This window comes from Salvia hispanica, chromosome 3 (genome assembly GCF_023119035.1).
Source record: "Salvia hispanica cultivar TCC Black 2014 chromosome 3, UniMelb_Shisp_WGS_1.0, whole genome shotgun sequence".
NCBI lineage: Eukaryota > Viridiplantae > Streptophyta > Magnoliopsida > Lamiales > Lamiaceae > Salvia > Salvia hispanica.
Window position 1 is genome coordinate 35,914,286 of NC_062967.1, and position 25,513 is coordinate 35,939,798.

At 36.3% G+C, this 25,513-nt stretch overlaps 3 protein-coding genes across 3 annotated transcripts; all 3 read left to right on the top strand.

Moving 5' to 3' along the window:
* Positions 1-1,550: 1,550 nt before the first annotated feature.
* LOC125209985 (LRR receptor-like serine/threonine-protein kinase FLS2) lies at positions 1,551-2,721 on the top strand. Its single transcript, XM_048109564.1, has 2 exons — positions 1,551-2,196; positions 2,486-2,721. Exons 1-2 carry the CDS (start codon positions 1,551-1,553, stop codon positions 2,719-2,721), a joined length of 882 nt encoding a protein of 293 aa, XP_047965521.1.
* Positions 2,722-2,742: 21 nt separating this feature from the next.
* LOC125209986 (MDIS1-interacting receptor like kinase 2-like) lies at positions 2,743-24,509 on the top strand. The gene is made up of 3 exons (XM_048109566.1): positions 2,743-3,619; positions 4,495-5,157; positions 24,099-24,509. Exons 1-3 carry the CDS (start codon positions 2,743-2,745, stop codon positions 24,470-24,472), a joined length of 1,914 nt encoding a protein of 637 aa, XP_047965523.1. The 3' UTR covers positions 24,473-24,509.
* On the top strand, positions 5,930-7,956 carry LOC125210381 (MDIS1-interacting receptor like kinase 2-like). The gene is made up of 2 exons (XM_048109938.1): positions 5,930-7,286; positions 7,354-7,956. Exons 1-2 carry the CDS (start codon positions 6,203-6,205, stop codon positions 7,713-7,715), a joined length of 1,446 nt encoding a protein of 481 aa, XP_047965895.1. The 5' UTR covers positions 5,930-6,202; the 3' UTR covers positions 7,716-7,956.
* Positions 24,510-25,513: the final 1,004 nt, after the last annotated feature.

A 25,513-nucleotide genomic window follows, 5' to 3' on the forward strand; every position in this document is an offset into this window, starting at 1 on the left:
TCTATTCTTTATAGTACTAATATCTATATATTGAAAGTTCAAAGCTAAAACAACTTCTCTCAGAAAACCTTAGTCTGAAAATGTAAGGCTGCATTTTCTTTGGTTGTTAAATTCATATCATGGGAATTTGGGAGATAAGATAATTCTCCCTTTAAATTCTTATTCTCTTTTCCATTAAGAAAAAATTTTCCATCTTATTATTGATCATTTTTGCTCCATAAGAGACAATATTATCTATGTGTAGTACTCCTAATATTTTGTCACGTCGGTTCATATGGGCTTTGTGTTAGCTACATACAATTTTGAAATCACGTGCAAATTGGGCTGGAAATTGGGGTAGTCGTAAGATGACTACATCTTCTAAGTCAGTCAATGTATCACTAAATTTCCAATACTGAAATTTCAATTGTTAATAATATACCTATAATTTGAAAAACATATTTCTGTCACATATTCATTAATATTTCATCATCACAATTTGAAAAACATATTTTACTATTGGCATAGTAAAATAGATTATTGATAATAATATATTATATGGGGGACAATATTATGTGTTCAGTGGCGAAACCACGTTTGGGCCAAGGGCCCCATGGTCCCCCATCATTTTTCCATTTACCTATATATATTATATGCAAACTATAATTCACATGTAATTTCAGTGATGCAGCTAGTTGTGAGTGTTGCCTTGTAAATTGTATGTCCCGTGTCCCCGTCCCTTTGGCGTCGTTTTCTTCTTATGCAACTTTTCTCTCTTTTATAGTGGTACTAAATATTATGCATATAGTGTCGATTTGTCTTTTAGTTTATGCAACTTTTTCTCTCTTTTATAGTAGTACTACCATTTATGCATATTGTGTCGATTTGTTACAATATTCCATTAATGTCTCTTCATAATCCATCATTATACTTATAGTAAAAAGTTTAAAAATTATTTATTGTTAAAGTATATGTTTTTATTATATTTTTTATAATGGACATTTAAACATCATCATAAATTCGTTTCCATCCATTATACTTACGTATAAATTTAAAATATTGATTATTTCGAGCTTCCGATGTCACCAACATCAATAAACCCTATAACTATTAATCGTGACTTGGGCCCCCCCAGCATAAAAATCCTGGCATCGCCACCGTATGTGTTATAGGTAGAAATACTAGATTATACAAAGTAGACTATATACGTGATGGATTATGTTTTTGCTACAAGTATCATCATCATCACTGAGTAAATTAGTCCTTAGAAAAAGCTACACTTAATTAAAAAAAGAAAAAAAAAAAAAAAAACACCTCCACGTCATGCAATACAATGGAAAAGTAAAGTTTAGGAATTTTTGTTGTATTAATTGAATAATCCAGGTATTGACCTGGAAGACTTTGATTTTTATGATTTTCATAAATAATTAAATGTGTGGTGTCAATAATTACCAAGTAATGATAAAATATGATGCTTGCAAGTTATATAGTAAAAAGTTATACTCCATTAGAGGCATGAGTAGATTATTACGAAAAAGAATCATACATATAAAAACCAGACAATATAAGTGATGGGTGTTGTGTTTGTTGCTAATGCTATGATCATTGTGAGTATCTGCATATTATTGATCAATAATGTAGTTGCATCAAATGTTTCAGATTCAAACAGAGAATTGAAGGCGTATATGGATTTTGGATGGCCTTATATCAACTCCATTGCTCATCACTGTCATTGGAAAGGCATCACTTGTGATAATCATGGCCGCGTTGCAGAGATAAGCCTGCAATCTCGAGTAGGATGCAATGATGATGAATCTTGGTGGTGTCACGATGTTGGCTATTTGGATCCGCTTGTTTTCACATCTCTGACTAGCATTCATCTCACCTCATGTGGTCTCTATGGAGTTATCCCATCACAAATAGGTTATCTCTCCAACTTATCTTATCTCAATGTGTCTCATAATCATCTACTCACTTCTGAGCTACCTCTTTCATTGGCAAATCTGAGTGAATTACTTGTGCTCGACCTCTCTTCTAATGAGTTTTATGGTGGCATTCCGCCTTACATAGGAAGCTTATCCAACCTAATTCATCTCAATTTGTCTCATAATCGACTCGAAAGTGACCTACCTCTTTCATTAGCAAATCTGAGTGAGTTGCGCGTTCTAGACATTTCTGATAACTATAAGATTAATGGTGTCATTCCACCTGAAATAGGTACCTTATCCAAACTTACTCATCTCGATTTATCATACAATCAAACTCCAAAGTAAGCTGCCTCTTTCACTATCAAATCTCACTAACTTAGAGGTGCTTGACTTTTCTTATAATAGCATTTTCGGTGCCATTCCTTCTGCAATAGGAAGCATATCCAAACTAAGTCATCTCGACTTATCATACAATTCACTCAAAAGTGAGCTGCCTCTTTCACTATCAAATCTCACTAACTTAGAGGTGATTCACATTTCTTCTAATAGAGTTTTCGGTGCCATTCCTTCTGGAATAGGGTACCTCCTCCATTTGATAGCTCTTGATTTGAACTTCAATAACATCAATTGCTCTCTGCCTGCCACTATGGCCCAATTAACAAGATTGGAAATCTTGAAATTGGATGGCAATAGCTTGGAAGGTGTTTTTGAAGCAGGAATTCACACGCTTCCTTCTATCACAACCATAGGCCTCAGTAAGAATTCAATCCACGGACGGATACCTATTCCGTTTGGAGATGTTCCAAATGCATAGTTTCTCGATATCGATCTTTCGATGAACCAACTTTTTGGTGAAATCCCTGAATCTGTTTCACGTTTGCATGGAATTGATTTGTCCTTCAATAGTTTGGAGGGCCACATTCCACCCGACGTATGGCTTAGATTTGGGAGACAATCGTTCCTTGGGAATCTCAATTTACATCTTCCAACTAGTTCCACATTTGATCTGGATATTCTTTACTATGTAATCTTTGTGTTTTTCATTATTTGTGGAACCTATTTCATATTCTCCAAAAGAAGGGAAAAGAAAGAAGCATCAGTCACACCTCATCCCGAACATGGTGACATATTCAACATTTGGAACTTCGATGGCAACATCGCCTATCAAGAAATCATTGAAGCAACTGCAGACTTTGACTTCAGATACTGCATTGGAACTGAAGGCTATGGGAGCGTCTACAGAGCTCTACTGCCCACCGGAAGAGTTGTTGCTGTGAAAAAGCTTCACAGATTTGAAGGAGATAATCCTACCTTCGACTCCTCTTTTAGGAATGAAGCCGAGGTTCTCTCTCAGATTCGCCATCGCCATATTGTCAAGCTTTTTGGATTTTGTCTGCACCAACGGAGCATGTTTATTATCTACGACTACACGGAAAGAGGAAGCCTCTATAGCGTGTTGAAGTATGATGATGAAGCCGTGGAGCTGACCTGGAAGAAGAGGGTAAATGTGGTGAAGGACATTGCCAATGCCCTGTCTTACATGCATCACGACTGCAGCCCCCCTATTTTACACAGAGACATATCGAGCAGCAACATACTCTTGGATTCAGAGTTTGAAGGTTGTTTATCTGATTTTGGGACAGCTAGATTGTTGGATCCAGATTCGTCTAATCAGACTCTACTTGTGGGAACTCGGGGCTACATTGCTCCAGGTATGCATCATAACATAGTTTCAAGTAGTCATTTGTTTTCACATCTCTCACTAGCATTCATCTCAGTTCGTGTGGTCTCTATGGAGATATCCCACCAAACATAGGTTCTCTCTCCAACTTATCTTATCTCAATTTCTCGAATAATAAACTCCAAAGTGTTATTCCTCTTTCATTGGCAAATCTGAGTGAGTTATGCGTTCTAGATATTTCTGATAACTATAACATTAATGGTGTCATTCCACCTGAAATAGGTAGCTTATCCAAACTTACTCATCTCGATTTATCATACAATCAACTCCAAAGTAAGCTGCCTCTTTCACTATTAAATCTCACTAACTTAGAGGTGCTTCACATTTCTTCTAATAGCATTTTCGGTGCCATTCCCTCTGGCATAGGGTGCCTCCATCTTTTGATAAATCTTGATTCGAGCAACAATAACATCAGTGGCTCTCTGCCCACAACTATGAGCCAATTAACAGAATTGGAAACCTTGAGATTGGACTTTAATAGGTTGGAGGGTGTTTTCGAAGCAGGAATACACATGCTTCCTTCTATCACAGACATAAGCCTCAGCAGGAACACAATCCAAGGATGCATACCTTTTCATTTAGGAGATGGTCCTAATGCACAGTTTCTAACTATCGATCTTTCTTGGAACAATCTCTCTGGTGGAGTCCCCAAATCTCTTTCTAGTTTGAAAGCAATCAGTTTGGCTTTCAATCATTTAGAGGGCCGGATTCCTCCCGGTTTCTGGGGGAAGTTCCCAGAAGACGCATATTTCGGCAACCTCAACTTGTTGCCCCCGAAAGATCGAAACAATGCCAAAATTATATTCCCTGTGGTGACCTTCTTAAGCTGTTCCTTTCTGTGTTCAGTTTTCACTGGAATCTTCGTATGGTCCAAAAACATAAAGAAATCAGCTTCAGCAGCACCTGATGGAAGACATGGTGACATATTCAAGATATGGAACTATGATGGCAACATCGCATATCATGACATCATTGAAGCAACACTAGACTTTGACTTGAGATACTGCATTGGAACTGGTGCTTATGGGAGTGTCTACAGAGCTCTACTGCCCACTGGAAGAGTTGTTGCGGTTAAGAAGCTTCATGGATTTGAAGGAGATAATCCTACTTTTGACTCCTCTTTTAGGAATGAAGCCGAGGTTCTCTCTCAGATTCGCCATTGCCATATTGTCAAGCTTTATGGATTTTGTATGCACCAGCGGAGCATGTTTCTCATCTACGACTACATGGAAAGAGGAAGCCTCTTTGGTGTGTTGAAGGATGAAGAAGAAGCCGTGGAGCTGAACTGGAAGAAGAGGGTAAATGTCGTGAAGGGCATTGCCAATGCACTTTCTTACATGCATCATGATTGCAGCCCACCTATTTTACACAGGGACATTTCGAGCAGCAACATACTCTTGGATTCAGAGTTTGAAGGCTGTTTATCTGATTTTGGGACAGCTAGAGTGTTGGATCCAGATTCATCCAATCAAACTCTACTTGTGGGAACTCGGGGCTATATTGCACCAGGTATGCATATCATATCATAGTTTCAAGTAGTAATTGTATTCATGATGATGACATGTTTGTTGGGCACAGAGTTGGCCTTCACAATGGTGGTTACAGAAAAATGTGATGTATATAGCTTCGGAGTGTTGGTATTGGAAATTATGTTTGGAGATCATCCGGGAGATTTCATTTCCTCCATGACAATGACAAAGAGATGCACGCAGTTTGCTCAAAACATGATGGTGCAACAACTCTGGGACAAGAGGCTACCATCTGTAGACGAAGATGTAAGAATGTCGAGGGAAGTGATTGGAGTGGTGAAAACAGCTCTGAAATGCATAAGCTATGATCCAAAGTCGCGGCTGTGTATGAAGGAGGTGTCTCAGGAGCTCGTTAAGCATCCACCACGATTGACAATGCCATTCCGCTCCATATCAGTGCTTCATCTCATGTTCTATCTTCTCCCATTTTGTTAGTTTTTTCCGATAATAATCAGTGTCTCGTGTCAAACAAAGCATAAAGATCTCTATGAATCAATCACCTCTATTTTTAGAAGAGCTTCTAAACAAAATGTGGAGTATTGGGGCTTTTCCTATCCTAACATTTTCTATTTCATTCAGCATTTTGATCAGAAGATTGTCGGTTTTTGCTTCAATCACAAGAAGGCAAAACAAGAATAATAAGAGAAAGTGCTTCTCATCTAAGAATTCTATTTATAGCTTATTGTTCAATAATATCACGAATTTGGCCAGATTCTCCCAAATTTTAATAAGTTCGTGGTGTCACAATATCTCTGACTAGCATTCATCTCACCTCATGTGGTCTCTATGGAGTTATCCCACCACACATAGGTTATCTCTCCAACCTATCTTATCTCAATTTCTCTCATAATCAACTCAATTCTCAACTGCCTCTTTCATTGGCAAATCTGAGTGAGTTACTTGTGCTTGACATTTCTTATAACTATGGCATCTATGGTCTCATTCCACCTGACATAGGAAGCTTATCCAAACTTACTCATCTCTATTTGAGCTTCAATAACATCAATGGCTCTTTGCCCTCAACTATGAGCCAATTAACAAGATTAGAAATCTTGAAATTGGATGGCAATAGGTTGGAAGGTGTTTTCGAAGCAGGAATACACATGCTTCCTTCTATCAACACCATAGGCCTTAGCAGGAATTCAATCCGAGGAGGGATACCTTGTGATTTCGGAGATGTTGTTAATGCACAGTTTCTGAACGTCGATCTTTCTCGGAACAATCTTTCTGGTGGAGTCCCCAAATCTCTTTGTAAATTGAATACAATCAATTTGGCCTTCAATCATTTAGAGGGTCGGATTCCTCCCAGTGTCTGGTCGAAGTTCTCTGAAGACTCATATTCCGGCAACCTCAAATTATTCCCCCCAAAAGATCGAAGCAATGCCAAAATCATATTCCCCGTGGTGACCTTCATTGGCTGTTTCGTTTTGACTTCAGTTTTCTTTGTAATTTGTTTCATATACTCCAGAAAGAGAAAAAAAGCAGCTTCGGCCACAGCCGAACCTGAGGGGAGACCTGGCGACATATTCAAGATATGGAACTACGATGGCAACATCGCGTATCAGCTCATCATTGAAGCAACAGAAGATTTTGACTTTAGATACTGCATTGGAACTGGAGGCTATGGGAGCGTCTACAGAGCACTACTGCCCACTGGAAGAGTTGTTGCTGTTAAAAAGCTTCACAGATTCGAAGGAGATAATCCTGCTTTTGATTACTCTTTTAGGAATGAAGCCAAGGTTCTCTCTCAGATTCGCCATCGCCATATTGTCAAGCTTTTTGGTTTTTGTCTGCACCAACGGAGCATGTTTCTCATCTACGACTACATGGAAAGAGGAAGCCTCTTTAGCGTGTTGAAATATGACGACGAAGCTGTGGAGCTAAACTGGAAGAAGAGGGTAAATGTTGTGAAGGGCATTGCAAATGCTCTATCTTACATGCATCACGATTGCAGCCCTCCTATTCTCCACAGAGACGTATCGAGCAGCAACATACTCTTGGATTCAGAGTTTGAAGGCTGTTTATCTGATTTTGGGACAGCTAGATTGTTGGATCCAGATTCTTCCAATCACACTATGTTAGTCGGGACTCGGGGCTATATTGCACCAGGTATGCATCATAACGTAGTTTCAAGTAGTCATTGTTTTCATACTGATGGCATGTTTGTTGGCTGCAGAGATGGCCTTCACTATGGTTGTTACAGAAAGATGTGATGTGTATAGCTTCGGAGTTTTGGCATTGGAAGTTATGTTTGGAGATCATCCAGGGGATTTCATTTCCTCCATGACGATGACGCAGGTTGCTCAAAACATAATGGTGCAACAACTATTGGACAAGAGGCTACCATCTCTGGAGGAAGATGTAAGAGTGTCGAGGGAAGTGATTGGAGTGGTGAAAACAGCACTGAAATGCATAAGCTATGATCCAAAGGCACGTCCATGTATGAAGGAGGTGTCTCAGGAGCTCGCTAAGCATCCACCACGGTTGAAAGTGCCATTCCGCTCCATTTCAGTGCTTCATCTCATGCACTCAAACTGAGCTCACAATTGCCTAAAAGCAGCTTCTTTTTATAGTAGGAGTAATAAATTTATAGTAGATGTGAAGTAGCCATATGAAATTGTCTCTGTTTTTCTCTGTTTCCGTAGTCTTTCTTGATTTTGAATAATGTTGTCAATATTTGTAGAATCAAGATAAAGTATATGTTGATATATGTACATGTGCTTGACATTGGGTATAGTAAGCATATTTATGTGATTTATAAGTAATGTTTTTTCTCTTCTAAGTAGATTGCCACCACTAGTTTCTTTTACTCTATTTTGTACTCTACAACAAACAAAGCTATTTATTCCAAGTCAAAGATTCATATCATTGAATGCAGGAAAAGGAAAGTAGTGGAAATTTCTAGGAGAGTAGGCCAATCTTTGAATACAATTCTGGGTTGACTTGATATACTCATAATTTTTGTGATTTTCTTTGAATTTAAACGTGTATAATTAATTGTGATTTAATAGAATTACTCCCAAGATAAAGCATGACTTGTCATGAAAGGGAAAAAGTCATCCAGTGGCAGTCATTGAATACTCTGCCATTGTCCTTAAGAAGTATACTACTTAGTTACTTGTCAAAGGGAAGTTTTGGAAAATTTGTAGCAAAGTGGGGCAGTCTTTGAATAGCCTGACAATTCAGCAATTGACCTTACAGGATCTTTTGTATTGATTAAATATTTCAAATAACTATATAGAGAGATAGTTAATACAAACTAGGCAGATCATACAACTATTGGATTTAATTGCTACTACTTTCAGCATCCTCTTCATCACCACATTATTGTTGAGTAAAGCAGTATGAAGCAATGTTGCAAATAATAGCATAGAATTTCAAGCATTGAGGGATTTTGGATGGCCTTATAAAAACTCCACTTCTCACCACTGCCACTAGAAAGGCATTACTTGTGATGATCACAGATAAGCCTGCAAACTCCATGCGCTGGTGGTGGACATTCATGCCACGATGTTGGCTATTTGCATACGCTTGTTTTTACATCTCTGACTAGCATTCATCTCAGCTCATGTGGTCTCTATGGAGTTATCCCACCACACATAGGTCACCTCTCCAACCTAATTAACTTATCTCAATCGCTCCCATAATCATCTTGATTCTAAATTGCCTCTTTCATTGGCAAATCTGAGTGAGTCACATGTCCTTGACATTTCTGATAACAACATTTATGGTTTCATTCCACCTGACATAGGAAGTTTATCCAACCTTATTTATCTCAATTTGTCTCATAACCAATTCCAAAGTGAGTTGCCTCTGTCATTAGCTAATCTAACACGTACTAGACATTTCTGATAACTATTATGTATATGGTCTCATTCCACCCAACATAGGAAGCTTATCGAAGTTAACTTATCTCGATTGTCTAACAAATCACAATGGACTCATGGTGTTGAAAACTAAAATGCGGAAAATAAAAACACTCAAAGCTTTATCGACTACATTGTATTTAGTTTGAATTGTTGTTGATACATGGAGTACGTAGGTATTTATAGGACACTAGATATAAATATACCTAGAAACTATAATATTGAAACTCTACATTATAAATGGTATTCTCTTCCCAATAGGTTGGGTCTCCACACATTCTCTTCCCAACATACTTGGGACACCTCAAGATATATTTCCAACACTCGCCCTCAAGTTAAGTATCGAATTTTTCGACACTTAACTTGCACGATCTTCACTTTAATAAATAGTTTATACTCATATTTAGGAGTACTTCAATTTTTCTGATGGCAGTTTAGCTCGTGTCTAGAGTCATCTTTAGCAGTTTTAGCTCATGCCATAGGAGCCATCTTCGGCAGTTTTAGCTCGTGCCATTAGGAGCCATATTCGGCAGTTTTAGCTCGTGCCATTAGGAGCCATTATGACAGTTTTGACTCGTGTCGAGGAGTTACGCTTTTGGATTGTAGCATCCCAACATGGAAAGATTTGAATCTCACACCTTCAACCCGTCAGAAGGAAGCAGGCAGCAACCTCTCCGGACCACCTTCCACCATGAGCTCTTCACGATGGCCTCTGCCTTCTTCTCAGCGGCCTATATACTGCCAATAGATGGCGACCGCAGCTTTCTGAATGACATCGGCTCCACAACTGCGCCATTTTTGACGGCCCATACTCTACGGCGACGGGCTGCTTTCGCTTCTCTCTCGAACTTCCAACAACGGCTCCCTTTCCTGCATCCGACTCGGCCTATCTCCGGCTCCATTCCTGGTGGGATTCCCTCCACTGGTGGTGCTCCTGTTTTGAGGACGAGTGGTCCAGTACTTGGTCCGTTTGTCGCCCTCTGGACAACTCCTCGTCTTTTCCGTGGCAATCTTCACCCTGAAATAGGTGACCACCTATGCCGAACTCTGCGGGGCCTCTGCTCCTTAGATCCTTCTTCTCCGGCTAATATTCTTTTCTTGATTAGACCTCAAGATTCTTTGCTGCTTACTTTATTGGCTAATGGCTATGGATGTAGGTTCAATAGCTCCCCATTCAATTCTGCATCAGCAACAATGCGACGCTTCTCCTTCTCCGGTCGTGCTCAGAATGCAACACTGCTTTCCCTCACAGGCCTATCTGACTTTGCCGGCAGCAGCTTCCTTTACGGCAGCTATTATGGCCAGTGATAGTTTCTTTTCTCCAAGACTCTTCTCAGTCGTAGCAACGTGCTGCTACGGATTGATCTTCTCCGGTTTTCATTCCCACCAAGGCCTTCATAACAACGGTGTGGCGACGCTATCTCTCTCCCCCTCGCCACGCAGATGTTGGCTGCTCTGCCTCTTCCTCAGCAATTCTCTCCTTGATTCAGAGATGAATCGTTTGACAGTAGTTGCTCCTCCATTCCTCCAATATCAAATCGGTCTTCTCTGCTCTCTCTCGTGTGTTTTAGCTCTTCTCCCACCGGCAGATCTTTGGCCTTCTTGGCCAACATAGATTTGGGAGGAATTGTTTGGTCGGATACTTCCTCTCCCCCTCGGCCGGACAAACCGAGGACTACTCTGTTTTCTTCTCCGGCTGTGTTGTCGCTCGATCTAGCCGTTGCCTCGCCATGGTCAGGCTTCGCCATTGATGCCCGTTTGAAATTTAACTGCCGAGACCTCACTGTCATCGTCTTGGTTCAGCCAAGCGACAGCACCGCCAGCTCCAGACGCGGTTGCTGCCGCTGCCGTCGTGACGCCGTGTCTGTTGGGTCTTGCTATGGTATTTTATCCGTAGGTTTTTCCAATCTCTTTACCTTCATTTGTTCTTCTCTGGGTGAATCGTTAGCTGCTCTGATACCATGTTGAAAACTAAAATGCAGAAAATAAAAACACTCAAAGCTTTATCGACTACATTGTATTTAGTTTGAATTGTTGTTGATACATGGAGTACATAGGTATTTATAGGACACTAGATATAAATATACCTAGAAACTATAATATATAAACTCTACATTATAAATGGTATTCTCTTCCCAATAGGTTGGGACTCCACGCATTCTCTTCCCAACATACTTGGAACACCTCAAGATATATTTCCAACACATGGATGAGCTGACTCTTTCACCGCCAAATCTTACTAACATAGGAAACTTATCTAAGCTAACTTTTACCTTGATTTGTCTCATAATACACTTGAGGGGGTGAGCTGCCTCTTTTATAGGCAAATCAAATTTGTAAAACGCTCTTTTATAGTTCTCGTACTTTCTCCGTCCCTCAAATTATTCCCCCCAAAAGATCGAGAAGAGGCCAAAGGTATATTAATTGGGATGACCCTCATGGCCGGTTGCGTTGTGAGTACAATTTTCATTCGAATCTTTGTAGCATTTCTCGTACGAAAAGGAGAAGCATCGTCAAACACAATTGATCTAAGATATGGTGGCATATTCAAGATATGGAACTTCGATGGCAGAATCGCCTATCAAGACATCATTGAAGCAACGCTGGACTTTGACTTCAGATACTGCATCGGAACTGGTGCCTATGGGAGCGTCTATAGAGCTCTACTGCCCACTGGAAGAGTTGTTGCGGTTAAGAAGCTTCATGGATTTGAAGGAGATAATCCTTCTTTTGACTCCTCTTTTAGGAATGAAGCCCAAGTTCTCTCACAGATTCGCCATCGCCATATTGTCAAGCTTTTTGAATTTTGTCTGCACCAGCGGAGCATGTTTCTCATCTACGACTACATGGAAAGAGGAAGCCTCTTAGCGTGTTGAAGGATGAAGAAGAAGCCGTGGAGCTGAACTGGAAGAAGAGAGTAAATGTAGTGAAGAGCATTGCTAATGCACTCTCTTACATGCATCACGATTGCAGCCCACCTATTCTACACAGAGACATTTCGAGCAGCAACATACTCTTAGATTCGGAGTTTGAAGGTTGTTTTCTGATTTTGGGACAGCTAGATTGTTGGATCCAGATTCTTCCGATCAGACTCTACTTGTGGGAACTCGGGGTTATATCGCACCAGGTATGCATACCATAAAATAGCTTCAACAAACTCTGTATATTATATTGATGATTATGTGTTTGTTGGTTGTAGAACTAGCTTTCACGATAGTGGTTACAGAAAAATGTCATGTATACAGCTTCGGAGTTGTGGCATTGGAAATCATGTTTGGAGATCATCCAGGGGATTTCATTTCCTCCATGAACATGATGGTAGTGAGGTCCAGACAGTTAGCTCAAACCACGATGGTGCAACAACTCTTGGACAAGAGGCTACCATCTCCAAATGAAGATTTAAGAGTCTCAAGGGAAGTGGCTGGAGTGGTGAAATTAGCACTAACTTGCGTAAGCGTTGATCCAAAGTTGAGGCCGACAATGAAGGAGGTGTCTCAGGAATTCGCTAAGCGCCCACCACAGTTGACAATGCCATTCCACTCCATATCAGTTCAGCACCTCATGTATTCAGATTGAGCTTATACCATTGTGTAGCTATTGTTGTAGTTGTGTGTTGTTCTATCTTTTCTGTTTTATTGGTTTTGTCTTATAGTTATAACAAATAGGGCACTGAACTTTTGGGTTTTTCTCCAATAAATCTAATATATGGTCTGAGGATTTTTTCTTTCAAACACAACAATGTCAAAACAAGAATAGATCAGAACTTTAGTTCTAGTTATGTGTCGGTGTTAGAAAATATATAGCCAGTTAATAACTATGTACTGCAAAATCTACTGGTGTTAAAGGTTGTCATCATTCTAAATTTCTAAGAGAAGTAGTCCCAAGAAAAAGTTGGAACTTAATATGAATTATGAAAGGAAAAGAACACCTCCAAATGCATTGCATGCATGCATTGCTATGGAAAAGGAAAGATTGGAAATATGAGTAAATCACTGAAAACTCTACTAATTGACTTATAAGACTTTAATTTTTTTATTTTGTATTTGTTAAATACTCATCCGCCCTTAAAAATAGTCCATATTTCATTATCTTAATAATAAATGTTTTGCACAGTATAATGACAAAATGCAGTTAGTTAGTGTAGGATGTTTCTCATCTCGGATACCCCACTTATTTTTACTTTTTAAGTTTTGTTAAAAAAATTGAACTATTATAAAGAAGAGTAATCAAATCTCTACCGAAACCAGGCAAACATTAGTGAACGTAGAAAAAAGTGTTATGTAAAGATAAACGCGTGGAAAAAATCACACAACATAAATTTTCCTCCCTCAAAATTCCTCATTTCTTTTCCAAAAAAGTTCTTCATTTTTTTTTCGCCAAAAATATTTTTGGTACTTATAAGTTAATTAGCCCATGACAAAAGTAAAATATCTCATATGGGTGGCAAATCGTGCGTGTCGGGTCGATATTATCGTGTCGACACGATAACGACACGAACACGATAACAACAAACACAAACACGACCCGTTAATAAAACCTCAAACAATTCCCCGAAAACCAAGGATCTACGGTTCTGAGAGGATGTGAATGAATCCCTTGCACAAGAAAAATGAATCCAATAATCGCATTGTGAACAGGAGAAAGCCGCTTGATCTACCAATCCCTGAATGATTTGGTTGCAATACCCACACTTCTCATTTCTTTCATAGGCAGGCATCCGTGTAAGTGTGAGAGGATGAGAGTGACAAGGCATGCTACACTTGCCTCCGAATTTGACTTTGGACAAATAGCCAAGCGAGGGAATGCAGTTCACGTGGAAAGAGTAGTCGCATTTAGCACCGTGGTAGAACCAATACTTGCACTCTATAACTTACTCACACACCTCACAGATGTCGTGATCACTACCATTAATAGTACCAGTAGTGATCAAATGCAGATGATGTTGATCAAACTTACGAAAATGAACCCTTTTTGGTAGTAAGGCACACCTTGTATGAATGTAGAAATAGCAGGTAGTGCACCTATAGACATTATAAAGGGTGGGGCCGCGGGGGGAAATGTGTCCAACTCGTCGTCTGGTAGTTGGATCAACTTTAGTCTTGTTTCTGCAATGAATGAATACAAAGTTAATAATAGTAATATTAGTATATGAAGTTGACTGAATGAGTTATATACTATTTTGACGTACTGGATTGAATTTTGTCGAGTCCACATCTGACATGAGAAAATCTCACAGTTTTGGGGCAAAAATAGACGGCATTATGGGAAAGAAGCAAGGGTTGGAAGCAAACGATGCACTCAATGTTTCGGATATGGTTAGGAATAGAATAAGCGAGAAGGTAAGGTTCTGGATTAGAGAAGAGTTTGAGAGCGGTAGGTAGTATGGTGCAGTTTTGATGAATCCAGACATTACAGAGTTGGCACGAGAAGAAGAAACCATCATGTCTCTCCCCACAAGCATCGCAACGAGTCAAAATCTCTCTACACTGAGCCACGAGGGGGTGAGGTGGATGGCTCTTGTGTTTGGTTTTGATCTCAGCACCATCCACTGCAACTAGAGGATGCATTTCAAAATTGCAATCCTCACATTTGTATGTGAAATTCGGACTTCCTACTTGGAGACAAAGCGTGTGGTCTTTATATCTCGGCCTATGATTGGGATGGATAAATTTTTGGTGGAATTTGTGCGCGCATGATTCGTGCAGAAAAAAATCACAAGCAGCAAAGGTGCAAGTGTAGGAAGGGGCAGACAGAATTGGCAAACCACATATTTTGCAAGAATGAAAATTATCAGTTTCATCCACTTCCTTGTCATCTACAAAGGAAGTCAATGGATGAGGATGACTGAAATGCCTATCACCCTCCATATCCTCACTCCACACCTGTGCTGCCATTCAAAAAAAAAAACAGAGAGAGCTAGTGTTAAATATTTTCCCTAAGGTAAGAGAAGTCGACGAAATGTGGAAATGCCTCTGAATATTTTCCCTCTTCAGTGATGCAATTGAATGTGAGTGAGGAGAAGATGTGTTAAAACATGCCAACAACTTCCAATTTTTTCGTACAGCAGAAATGTCAACATACTATATAAAATATGTCAATATAATACATGTAGAATGTCAATATAAGCATTGTGTTGACATTCTCAAAGCATTGTGTTGACATTCTCAAAGCTTTGTATTGATATTTTCGAAACACTATATTGACATTTTCATTCAAAACTCTAATTTGGAGTTTTTTTATATCTTTTTTTATTTTATTAATAAAACCGAAAATTACACGTGGCAAATTGTAGACCACACGTTTTCTAAAATCATATGGCCTTAAATTAATTGTAATTAGCAATTAAATAATGAGTTAGCAATTGATCACTCCCCAGCTTCATAGTCAATATATTTATTTGTATATTAGTGAAATGTATAGTAGTATAGTACTAATTACTAGTAAGAAATGAGGGATGAAATTGAGCTTAATGGATGAGTTTTGGTAGTTGGTGCCTTGTGATAGACTACTCTAAGTTTTATTTGAGTTTTATAGTAGTACTTCTTCCGTCCCGGCTAAGATGACACATTACTTAGCCGACACGGGGTTTTAGGAGTTATTGGTTAAAGTGTTCAATTAGAGAGAGAGAAGGTGGGTGTAAGTATTAAAGTAGAGAGATAAAGAAAGATGTATATTTTAATAGGAGTGAGAAAAAGTGGTTGAGTGTATTAATTGGAGAGAGAAAGTTACCAAAAAAGAAAATGTGTCATCTTAGTTGGGACAAACTAAAAAGGAAAACGTGTCATCTTAAGCGGGACGGAGGGAGTAATATTTTATTTTTACGTAATAAAGTAGTATTATACTATCATGATATGATATTATATAACTTAATAAAAATATTACATACTACTCAAATTGATCTCCTAATTAACATGAGTGATAGTAAATTAAATTATCGATAATTAATTTGACTTATAAATATAAAATGGTGATATTCACAACTATAATGATTCACATGCGCTACAAAAGATTACTTTTTAAGGACACAAATTAACGTCTTTAATTGTATTAAAAATATCTTTAACAATATTTTGAATTAATCAAAATTGAGTTAATATATGATTAAATTATAAGTGATCAAAATTATAAGTTTATGATCGTTCAAATAAGTAATTGAGTTAATATATGGTCAAACTCAACTACTACGTTGTATTATGAATTTATGATATACAAATAAATATAATTATGGTTTTATATTGATCTTAGATTTAACGGGAGATTTAATTCATTTTTATTTAATTGGATGTTATGTTTCAATTCAAGATTTTAATTGATAATATTAAGATGTGACATCATAACAATTGAGGGTTTATACTGATTATAGATATATAATTGAACAATATTAATTTCAAATAAAAATGTATACTACTCATTTTCGATTAATTGAATTGTTGAATACATTAAACTGATTATAAACTATATATGAGTTTTTGTCATAACTAAGCTTTATAACTTATCTAGGATTTTAATTTATTTAATGGATTTCAATTAAGTAATTTCCAATTGTCTAATTTATACATTCAGAATAAGACATTTTCTATGTATACTTTTAATATTGAAACATTGTCCCCTCTAAGAAAACTGAATTACCTTTTTTTATAAATGCATTGTATACTAGTATAATATTTACATATATTTTGTTATAATTATGTAAATACTAACTATTAATAATTGACTTATTTTTATAAAGGATAACAAAAATAATTAGTAAAAATTGAATTCTAATCTCAGTAGATATTTATATTAGTATAACATTAAAATTAATTTTACACAAAATTTTAAATAACAATACAAAAATAATGAATAAAAATATAAAAAAGTGATACGAAATCTACATAAAAGAATTGAAAAGAGGGATACATTTCTCTTATGTTTTCTATATATAGGAATTTTGATTTATTTTATTTTTAATTTGTTAATTAAGTATCTCGAATGATTTTCAACTAAGTGTTCAAATTCAGTATAATTGAACAACTGAGAGTTCCTACTAATTTTTAGATTTAATATAAAAATTAAAAAAATTCTAATTGATCTTATATTCAATTAATAATTTAATTAATTTTGATTTGATTGAATTATTGAGGATTTCAATGGATTTTTATTATGAATTGCACAATAGTTTGTGTCTCAATTTTTATGAACCATTTAAGATTTCAATTTATCTCCAACCATTAATTTTATATTTTATTTAATCAGAATTTTCTATATATACTTTTAATATTGGAATAATCTTTTCTCAAAAAGTTTGAATTAGTATGTAAAATAATGAGTAAAACGTTTACATTTATTTTATTTATAAGTTATTTAAATATTAATGTTAAATATAATATATTTTAAATTATTTCATTTGTAAGTGAATCTATATATATAATCAACAATAATCAAATTTTAATATCATAAAGCTATAGGTTCTGATTTTAAAGCAGTTATACATATTAAACAATTAAATAATAAAATATAAAACAATAAATTAAAGTTTAAAAAAAACTGAGTAAGCTGACATAAAACAACAATGAGCTACAAATTCAAAGTTCCAAGATGATTTGATGACTTAGTTTTTTATGTGTATTTATTTATAGACAAAGGGTAAATTAGTCGTAGATAATTGTTACTTTTAAGATGAACTAAATCCAAGTAAATAAGCATTAAATGTAACAATATTTTATTAATATTTTATTTTTATGGCCAGTCACATTATGGCCATTTAGCACTACTCTTACCAAAAATAGAAGGAATATTTTATGGAACATCCTAAATAAAAAATGTTTTTATTTTTATGGGACGGAGGGGGTACTAATAAAAAATTAGAAATAAATATTTTTACTTCTCATACTTCAAGAATTGCCTCTAATATCAGATAGTATTATGAAAATCAACGGGAATAAAATTTTTATTTTTATGGGACAGAGGGGGTACTAATAAAAAATTAGAAATAAATATTTTTACTTCTCATACTTCAAGAATTGCCTCTAATATCAGATAGTATTATGAAAATCAACGGGAATAAAATTTTAGTAGTCTTACATTGTCACGTGGTATGTCCAGTCAATTAAATTGCTGAAATATTCATTCCTTATTGGTCTCTCCTTTTGCCATTATAATTAACTAGACATATCTTGTTTAATATGTCCGGACCATTGTATAATATGTCCGGACCACTGACTTTCCTAGGTAATTTAATGCGATCAATTTACAAGAAATTATATGTATATGATCAAAATAGGCAAATCAGTGAGTTGAATTTTCTATGATTAAGTTTATATCTTTCCTAAAAATATTCAATTATCGGGAGTATGTGTAGATTATCAATATTTTTAATTATGGGCTTTCAAATTGAAATAAATTTGTGAAATATCTGGTAGACTTGGCCCTGGTTGATTAAAAATGAATAATAGTGACTCGAGTGTAGACTTCTAAGTCCAAGTCAATGGCAATTGACCGTTTACTTCAATTTTATATATGTGGAGCATTTTCTATTCCCATAATATTTTATACAATTTTATTTCATGAATCGAGAATAAAAGTAGGAAATAGTATAAAATAAGAAAATAATACTTCTATTTTAGAACATGTGTATATTTTAGTGTAAAAATTCTAAAAAGAAAAATCTGTCACTTAGGATTAGGATGGAGTGATATAGTACTAACAAAATAATAAAACCAAAAAAATGATACTATCCATTTATTAAAAGAGATTGAGCTAAAAATAGTCTTATTTTATATTTTGTTATGTCCATAAAATTTATTCTCTATTTATTTATAGTAATTTTTTCTCTTTAATAAAATGAGTCACACACTTACCTAGAAGTACTTCAACTATGGAGTAAATTTTTATTTTTGAATCTTGGAAACTTTATTAATTTTATTTTAAAACTCATGTTATCTACTAGTAAGACTATTTTTTATGGACAAAGATAGTATAAGCTTGCCATACAAAATTAAACATATTTTCATTATATCCCAAATCGATAAACATGGTGACTGAATAGGCTTTAATAAAACAAAGGGCAAATTGCTTGTAAATTTATGAATTTTCAAAATATTTTAACTTTTTCCATGAATTTTAAATGTTGCATGAAAGTCATTAACTTTATCAGACTGTGTAAATTTCTCATCCAACCCGAATCGATAGATTTTCGACACAAACTTATTCTCGTGGCGTGCCGGAAGTGTGACTTGGCAAGGGACAAATTTAGAATTCAATTCGAAGTGTGAAGCTAATGTTACTTTAATTAGTGAGCATCTCAATTGAAATAAGCCCAAAATAAATAAATAAATAAATTATGAGACAGAAAATGGAGTAGTAATTAGACGCAATAAAAGCTAACAACTTTGGGAGTTGGAATTTTCTATGATATGTCTTTCCTTAAATATATATTTGTTGAGATTAAGTGTAATATAGTATCTTAAAATATCATATAATAAGTTTTCAGATTAGAAAATAATTTTGTGGAATAGTATCTTGTAGACTTGCCCCGTGTAAGTTGGGTTGATTAATAATGGTTAATAGTGACTAGTGCATAGACTTCTAAGTCCAAGTCAATGGGAATTGACCATTTACTTCAATTCTAATACTTTCTCCATATGTTTGGAGCATTTTCTATTTAGCACAAGATTATATGTAATTTTATTTTGTAGATTGAGTAAAGAGAATAAAAACTAAAAAGAAATAAAGTGAAAAATAATATTTTAATTTTAGAAAAAATATGTCCATCTTTAACAGTCTATAAAGAAAAATGGGTCCATGATCAATTGAGAATTTTTAAGGTAATTGAAAAATGAGATGCAATATCAGCCACTCATTTTATTAAATGAGTGGTCTAGATTTTGCCACACAAAAAATATTTTTAGATTAATTTATTATGAAAGGGCAGCATGATAATTTCATGATTTTAATTATTATTATTATTATTATTATTTTCAAAAAATTAACTCCTATATGAAGGAGGAAATTACAAATTATAAATAAACTCCCAAGCAAGGAGGAAATTACAACTGATGTCAATGGGGCTCGAACTCGGCACCTCATATATTGATGTCTAAGCTCTTTGCCGCTATTCAGCTACTCATCCTCTCAAAACTCATCCTAGCTCGTCGTCCGATGCCTCGAGCAGATAGCCTAGATCCGGCCGCGATTCGCCGGAATCCGATACCAATTCGACGATTCCTTCCTCAACCCCTCCAGATTCGCCGCAATCCGACGCCGATTCGACGATTCCTTCCTCAGTCGCTCCAGATCCGTGACCGGAAGTGGGAGATGCAGTGATTTCCTCCTCGAAACTCTTCAAGAACAAGTCGAGGTCGTGGATGGAAGTGCAGAGATAGGAATCCTCGTCGATTCCGTCCAGCAGATCCTCCTTCGGCCGCTCACCTCCGGCGAGTCAATCTCCTCTGCCTTCGTCTCCGTTTCGTCTCTGGCATTTTGAATTCACGTGAACGCAGAGGGGATCTGGACTGACGACAGCTGCGGCGTCGATTCTGATAGAGCAGCAACTTGGAGAAACGATGGGTTTTTTTAGCTTGGGTGTATCTAATTTTGTGAAGGGGTGTTCTATTTTGGAGATCTAGGATCTGTCCAATTTGTGGTAGAAATCTAGAGAGAGGTGTTGGGGATGAAGAAGGTGGGAGAGAGAAGGCAGAACGTGAGAGACGGAAGAGAGTTTGTTCTCGTTTCCGGAATGGGAGTTTTTCTGCCTTTTTTTAAATTTTAATGTCAACTATATACCTAATTTATGTCAACTACCTATACAATTCATATCAACTACACATATATAATGTCTATTAAACACATAAAACGTCAGCTATGTGTATAATCCATGTCAACAACATATTCAATTCATGTCAACTACACACATATAATGTCAACTATGTGTATAATCCATGTCAACTACATATGCAATTCATGTCAACTACACACATATAATGTCAACTACATATATAATTCATGTCAACTATACAAATATAATGTCAACTATAAGTTGTTGACATTTGATGCTATTGATGATAATACCCCTTAGTTGACATAAACTACACGCTGTTGATATTGAGCAAAAACTGTGAATGAGTGGCTGAGATTGCATCTCAATTCTCAATTAGGCCTAAAAATCTCCACCTAACAGGGCCTAAGAAAAATGTGTCAATTAGAATAATAATACAAACAAAATAAGTACATCAAAATATTATCTCAGTCCACATAATATAGTCTTATTTTCTATTTTAGTATGTCCACAAAAATTATGCTCTATTTATTTATAGTAACTTTTTTATCACTAATAATATGAGCCACAATTTTCTAAAACTACTTCAATCACTTTTTCTCTATATATCTTTTACATTATTAATTTTGTTCTATAACCATTGGCGGACACACATAGACATGAGAGAGGGCTTAAGCCCTTCCCCAATTTTTTTTTTCTTTTCTAGTTGTATTATATTATAATTTTGTTAGTAATTTGTGTGAATTAATGTGCAAAATCCCCTACCTAAATAAAAAAGTATAAGAAAATTATTATCCAGTACAAAATTTTAATATATAGCCCCTACCTTTGACAAATATCTGCGTCCGCCGTTATAACTCATACTGTCATTTACTACTAAGAATTGGGCGAAGGTAGTATACAAAAGTACTTCAGAATTACACATATTTTCATGACATCCCAATTACTCTAGTAATCATATTTCCATTACATCGTGACGATTTGATTGCATGGATATTTTCCACATTCTAGCATAAAATGTGGAGTAGAAGCGTAAAATGTGGAGTAGAATAAAAGCGTAGAGAATATAATAACGCGTGGGATTGAATGATGATGGTGAAACTTGTTGAATTAATCAGGAAACAATTATATTATATATGAGTGATGATATTAGAGCTACAATACCAGATCATATATATAAAGATGTTTTTTTTATGGATGCTCTTCATCACCACACTAATTTTGAGTAAAGCAGTAGCAATGAATGTTTCAAATTCGAGCAGAGAATTGCAAGCATTGATAGATTTTAGATGGCCTCATACCAACTCCTCAGCTCATCACTGCCACTGGGAAGGCATTACCTGTGACGATCATGGCCGCGTTGCAGAGCTAAGCCTACAATCTATAGTAGGATGCGATGATCAAACTTGGTGTCACGATCTTCGCCATCTTGATCCCCTTGTTTTCACATCTCTGACTACCATTCATCTCACCGAATGTGAACTCCATGGAGCTATCCCACCACACATAGGTTACCTCTCCAACCTATCTTATCTCAATTTCTCCAATAATCAACTCAATTCCCGACTGCCTCTTTCATTGGCTAATCTAAGTGAGTTACGCATTCTAGACATTTCTGATAACTATAACATTATTGGTGTCATTCCACCTGAAATAGGTAGCTTATCCAAACTTACTCATCTCAATTTGTCACACAACTACCTTATGAGTGAGCTACCTCTTTCCTTAGCAAATCTGAGCGAGTTACATGTACTTGACATTTCTCATAGCTATGATATTAGTGGTGCCATTCCACCTAACATCGGAAGCTTATCCGAACTTACTCATCTCTATTTGTCATACAATGGACACTGAGGTGAGCTGCCTCTTTCCCTGGCAAATCTCACTAACTTAGAGGTTCTTGACATATCTTATAACCATGGCATTCATGGGGTAATTCCACATAAAATAGGAGCTTTATCCAAACTTACTCGTCTTGATTTATCATACAATCAACTCCAAAGTGAGCTGCCTCATTCGCTATCAAATCTCACTAACTTAAAGATGCTTCACATTTCTTCTAATAGCATTTTCGGTTCCATTCCTTCTGGAATAGGATACCTCCTCCATTTGATTGTTCTTGATTTGAGCAACAATTACATCAATGGCTCTCTGCCCTCAACTATGATCCAATTAACAAAATTGGAGATCTTGAATTTGGATGGCAATAGCTTGGAAGGTGTTTTTGAAGCAGGAATACACACGCTTCCTTCTATCACAACCATAGGCCTCAGTAGGAATTCAATCCACGGACGGATACCTATTCCGTTTGGAGATGTTCCTAATGCAAAGTTTCTCGATATCGATCTTTCGATGAACCATCTTTTTGGTGAGATCCCTGAATCTGTTTCACTTTTGCATGGAATCAATTTGTCCTTCAATAGTTTGGAGGGCCACATTCCACCTGACGTGCGGCTTAGATTTGGGAGGGAATCGTTCATTGGGAATCTCAATTTAAATCTTCCGACTACATCCACAATAGATGTGGAAATTCTTTACTATGTAATCTTTGTGATTTTAATTTTCTGTGGAATCTATTTCATATTCTCCAAAAGAAGGGAGAAGAAAGCAGCATCAGTCACACCTCATCCCAAACATGGTGACATATTCAACATTTGGAACTTCGATGGAAAAATCGCCTATCAAGACATCATCCAAGCAACACAAGACTTTGACTTGAGATACTGCATCGGAACTGGAGGCTATGGGAGTGTCTACAGAGCTCTACTGCCCACCGGAAAAGTTGTTGCCATTAAGAAGCTTCACAGATTTGAAGGAGATAATCCTACTTTTGACTCCTCTTTTAGGAATGAAGCCAAGGTTCTCTCTCAGATTCGCCATCGCCATATTGTCAAGCTTTTTGGTTTTTGTCTACACCAACGGAGCATGTTTCTCATCTACGACTACATGGATAGAGGAAGCCTCTTTAGTGTGTTGAAGGATGAAGAAGAAGCCGTGGAGCTGAACTGGAAGAAGAGAGTAAATGTGGTGAAGGGAATTGCCAATGCATTGTCTTACATGCATCATGATTGCGACCCACCTATTCTACACAGAGACATTTCGAGCAGCAACATACTCTTGGATTCAAAGTTTGAAGGTTGTATATCTGATTTTGGTACTGCTAGATTGTTGGATCCAGATTCATCCAATCAAACAATACTCGTGGGAACTCGGGGATATATCGCACCAGGTATGTTTTACACACAATAACATAGTTTCAAGTAATTGTATTCATGACGATAACATGTTTGTTGGCGGCAGAGTTGGCCTTCACAATGGTGGTTACAGAAAAATGTGATGTGTATAGCTTCGGAGTTCTGGCACTGGAAGTCATGTTTGGGGACCACCCGGGGGATTTTGTTTCCTCCATGACGATGATGAAGAGATCCACGCAGGTTGCTCAAAACATGATGGTGCAGCAACTATTAGACAAGAGGCTACCATCTCCGGATGAAGATGTAAGAGTGTCGAGGGAAGTGGCTGGAGTGGTTAAAACAGCACTGAAATGCATTAGCTCTGATCCGAAGTCGAGGCTGCCAATGAAGGAGGTGGCTCAAGAACTTGCTAAGCATCCACCAGGATTGCCAATCCCATTCCGCTCCATATCAGTGCTTCATCTCATGTATTCAGATTGAACTCATTAACCATATGCTAATGCCTCTGTTTTTCCTCTGTTTCCTCATTTTTTCTTCTAGGATAATATTGTCATTTTTTTCACAATTAAGATAAAATATATGTTTATAAGGTAGTGATAAAAAGCAAACTTATATATTGTACAAATTTAAAACTCCTCAACATAGCTTCAACACAGTTTCAATACAATATCAATACAGTGTAAAATTTCAAGATTTTAATGTCAACACAGTATCAACACAATTACAACACAACATCAATCATTGACTACCGTTGAAATTCTGTTGACATTTTCCTATTGATGTTTTTTTGTGATCTATTGACATTTTTCAATGGTACAGATCATAGTTTTGAGTTTGTAAAATATTTGAGGTTTCATTTGATCACATCCCTATGTTAATATATGTGCTTCTACTCATAAACCAACAATAATAAGAGTGTGGCTTTAATAAAACAAAGGGCAAATTGCCTGTAAATTTATGAATTTTCAAAATAGTTAACTTTTCCCATTAACTTTAATGTTGCATGAAAGTTATGAACTTTATCAAACTGTGTAAATTTCTCATCCAACCCGAATCGATAGATTTTCGACACAAACTTATCTTCGTGGCGCGCCGGAAGTGTGAAAATACTACCTCCGTCCATAAAAATTCGTCCCAGTTTAACTGGGCACGGGTTTTAAGAATTGGCTTGACTTTGTATTAAATGAAGGTGTGTAGTGGAGTTTGGGTCCCACATTGATGCTATTCTTTTAATCATTTCTTTTAAATTGAGGTGTAAAGGGAAAACTAACAAATTTTACATCCATTTTTTTTTTACAATTAACATCTATACTTAACCAATTTTATGTAATTAAAATGAGATTAGCAAAATTACTGAAAATTGATTAAATACAGTTGCAGACAATTTTACAACAACAAAACTTGCTCAATGTATGAGTAAATAACTCCAAATTGGCCTCTGCATTTCAAAATATAGGTGCTGACATTCTAATTAATTCCATACATTTTGAGAGGGAATTTCCCAAAAACCTACCACACTTA

Coding starts and splice junctions, on each gene's coding strand:
- LOC125209985 (XM_048109564.1), top strand. CDS start 1,551: ATGGGTGTTGTGTTTGTTGCTAATGCTATGATCATTGTGAGTATCTGC. Junction 2,197..2,485: donor TGTCATTCCACCTGAAATAG/GTACCTTATCCA, acceptor CTTCTGGAATAG/GGTACCTCCTCCATTTGATA.
- LOC125209986 (XM_048109566.1), top strand. CDS start 2,743: ATGAACCAACTTTTTGGTGAAATCCCTGAATCTGTTTCACGTTTGCAT. Junction 3,620..4,494: donor TCGGGGCTACATTGCTCCAG/GTATGCATCATA, acceptor TTCTGTGTTCAG/TTTTCACTGGAATCTTCGTA. Junction 5,158..24,098: donor TCGGGGCTATATTGCACCAG/GTATGCATATCA, acceptor TGTTGGCGGCAG/AGTTGGCCTTCACAATGGTG.
- LOC125210381 (XM_048109938.1), top strand. CDS start 6,203: ATGAGCCAATTAACAAGATTAGAAATCTTGAAATTGGATGGCAATAGG. Junction 7,287..7,353: donor TCGGGGCTATATTGCACCAG/GTATGCATCATA, acceptor TGTTGGCTGCAG/AGATGGCCTTCACTATGGTT.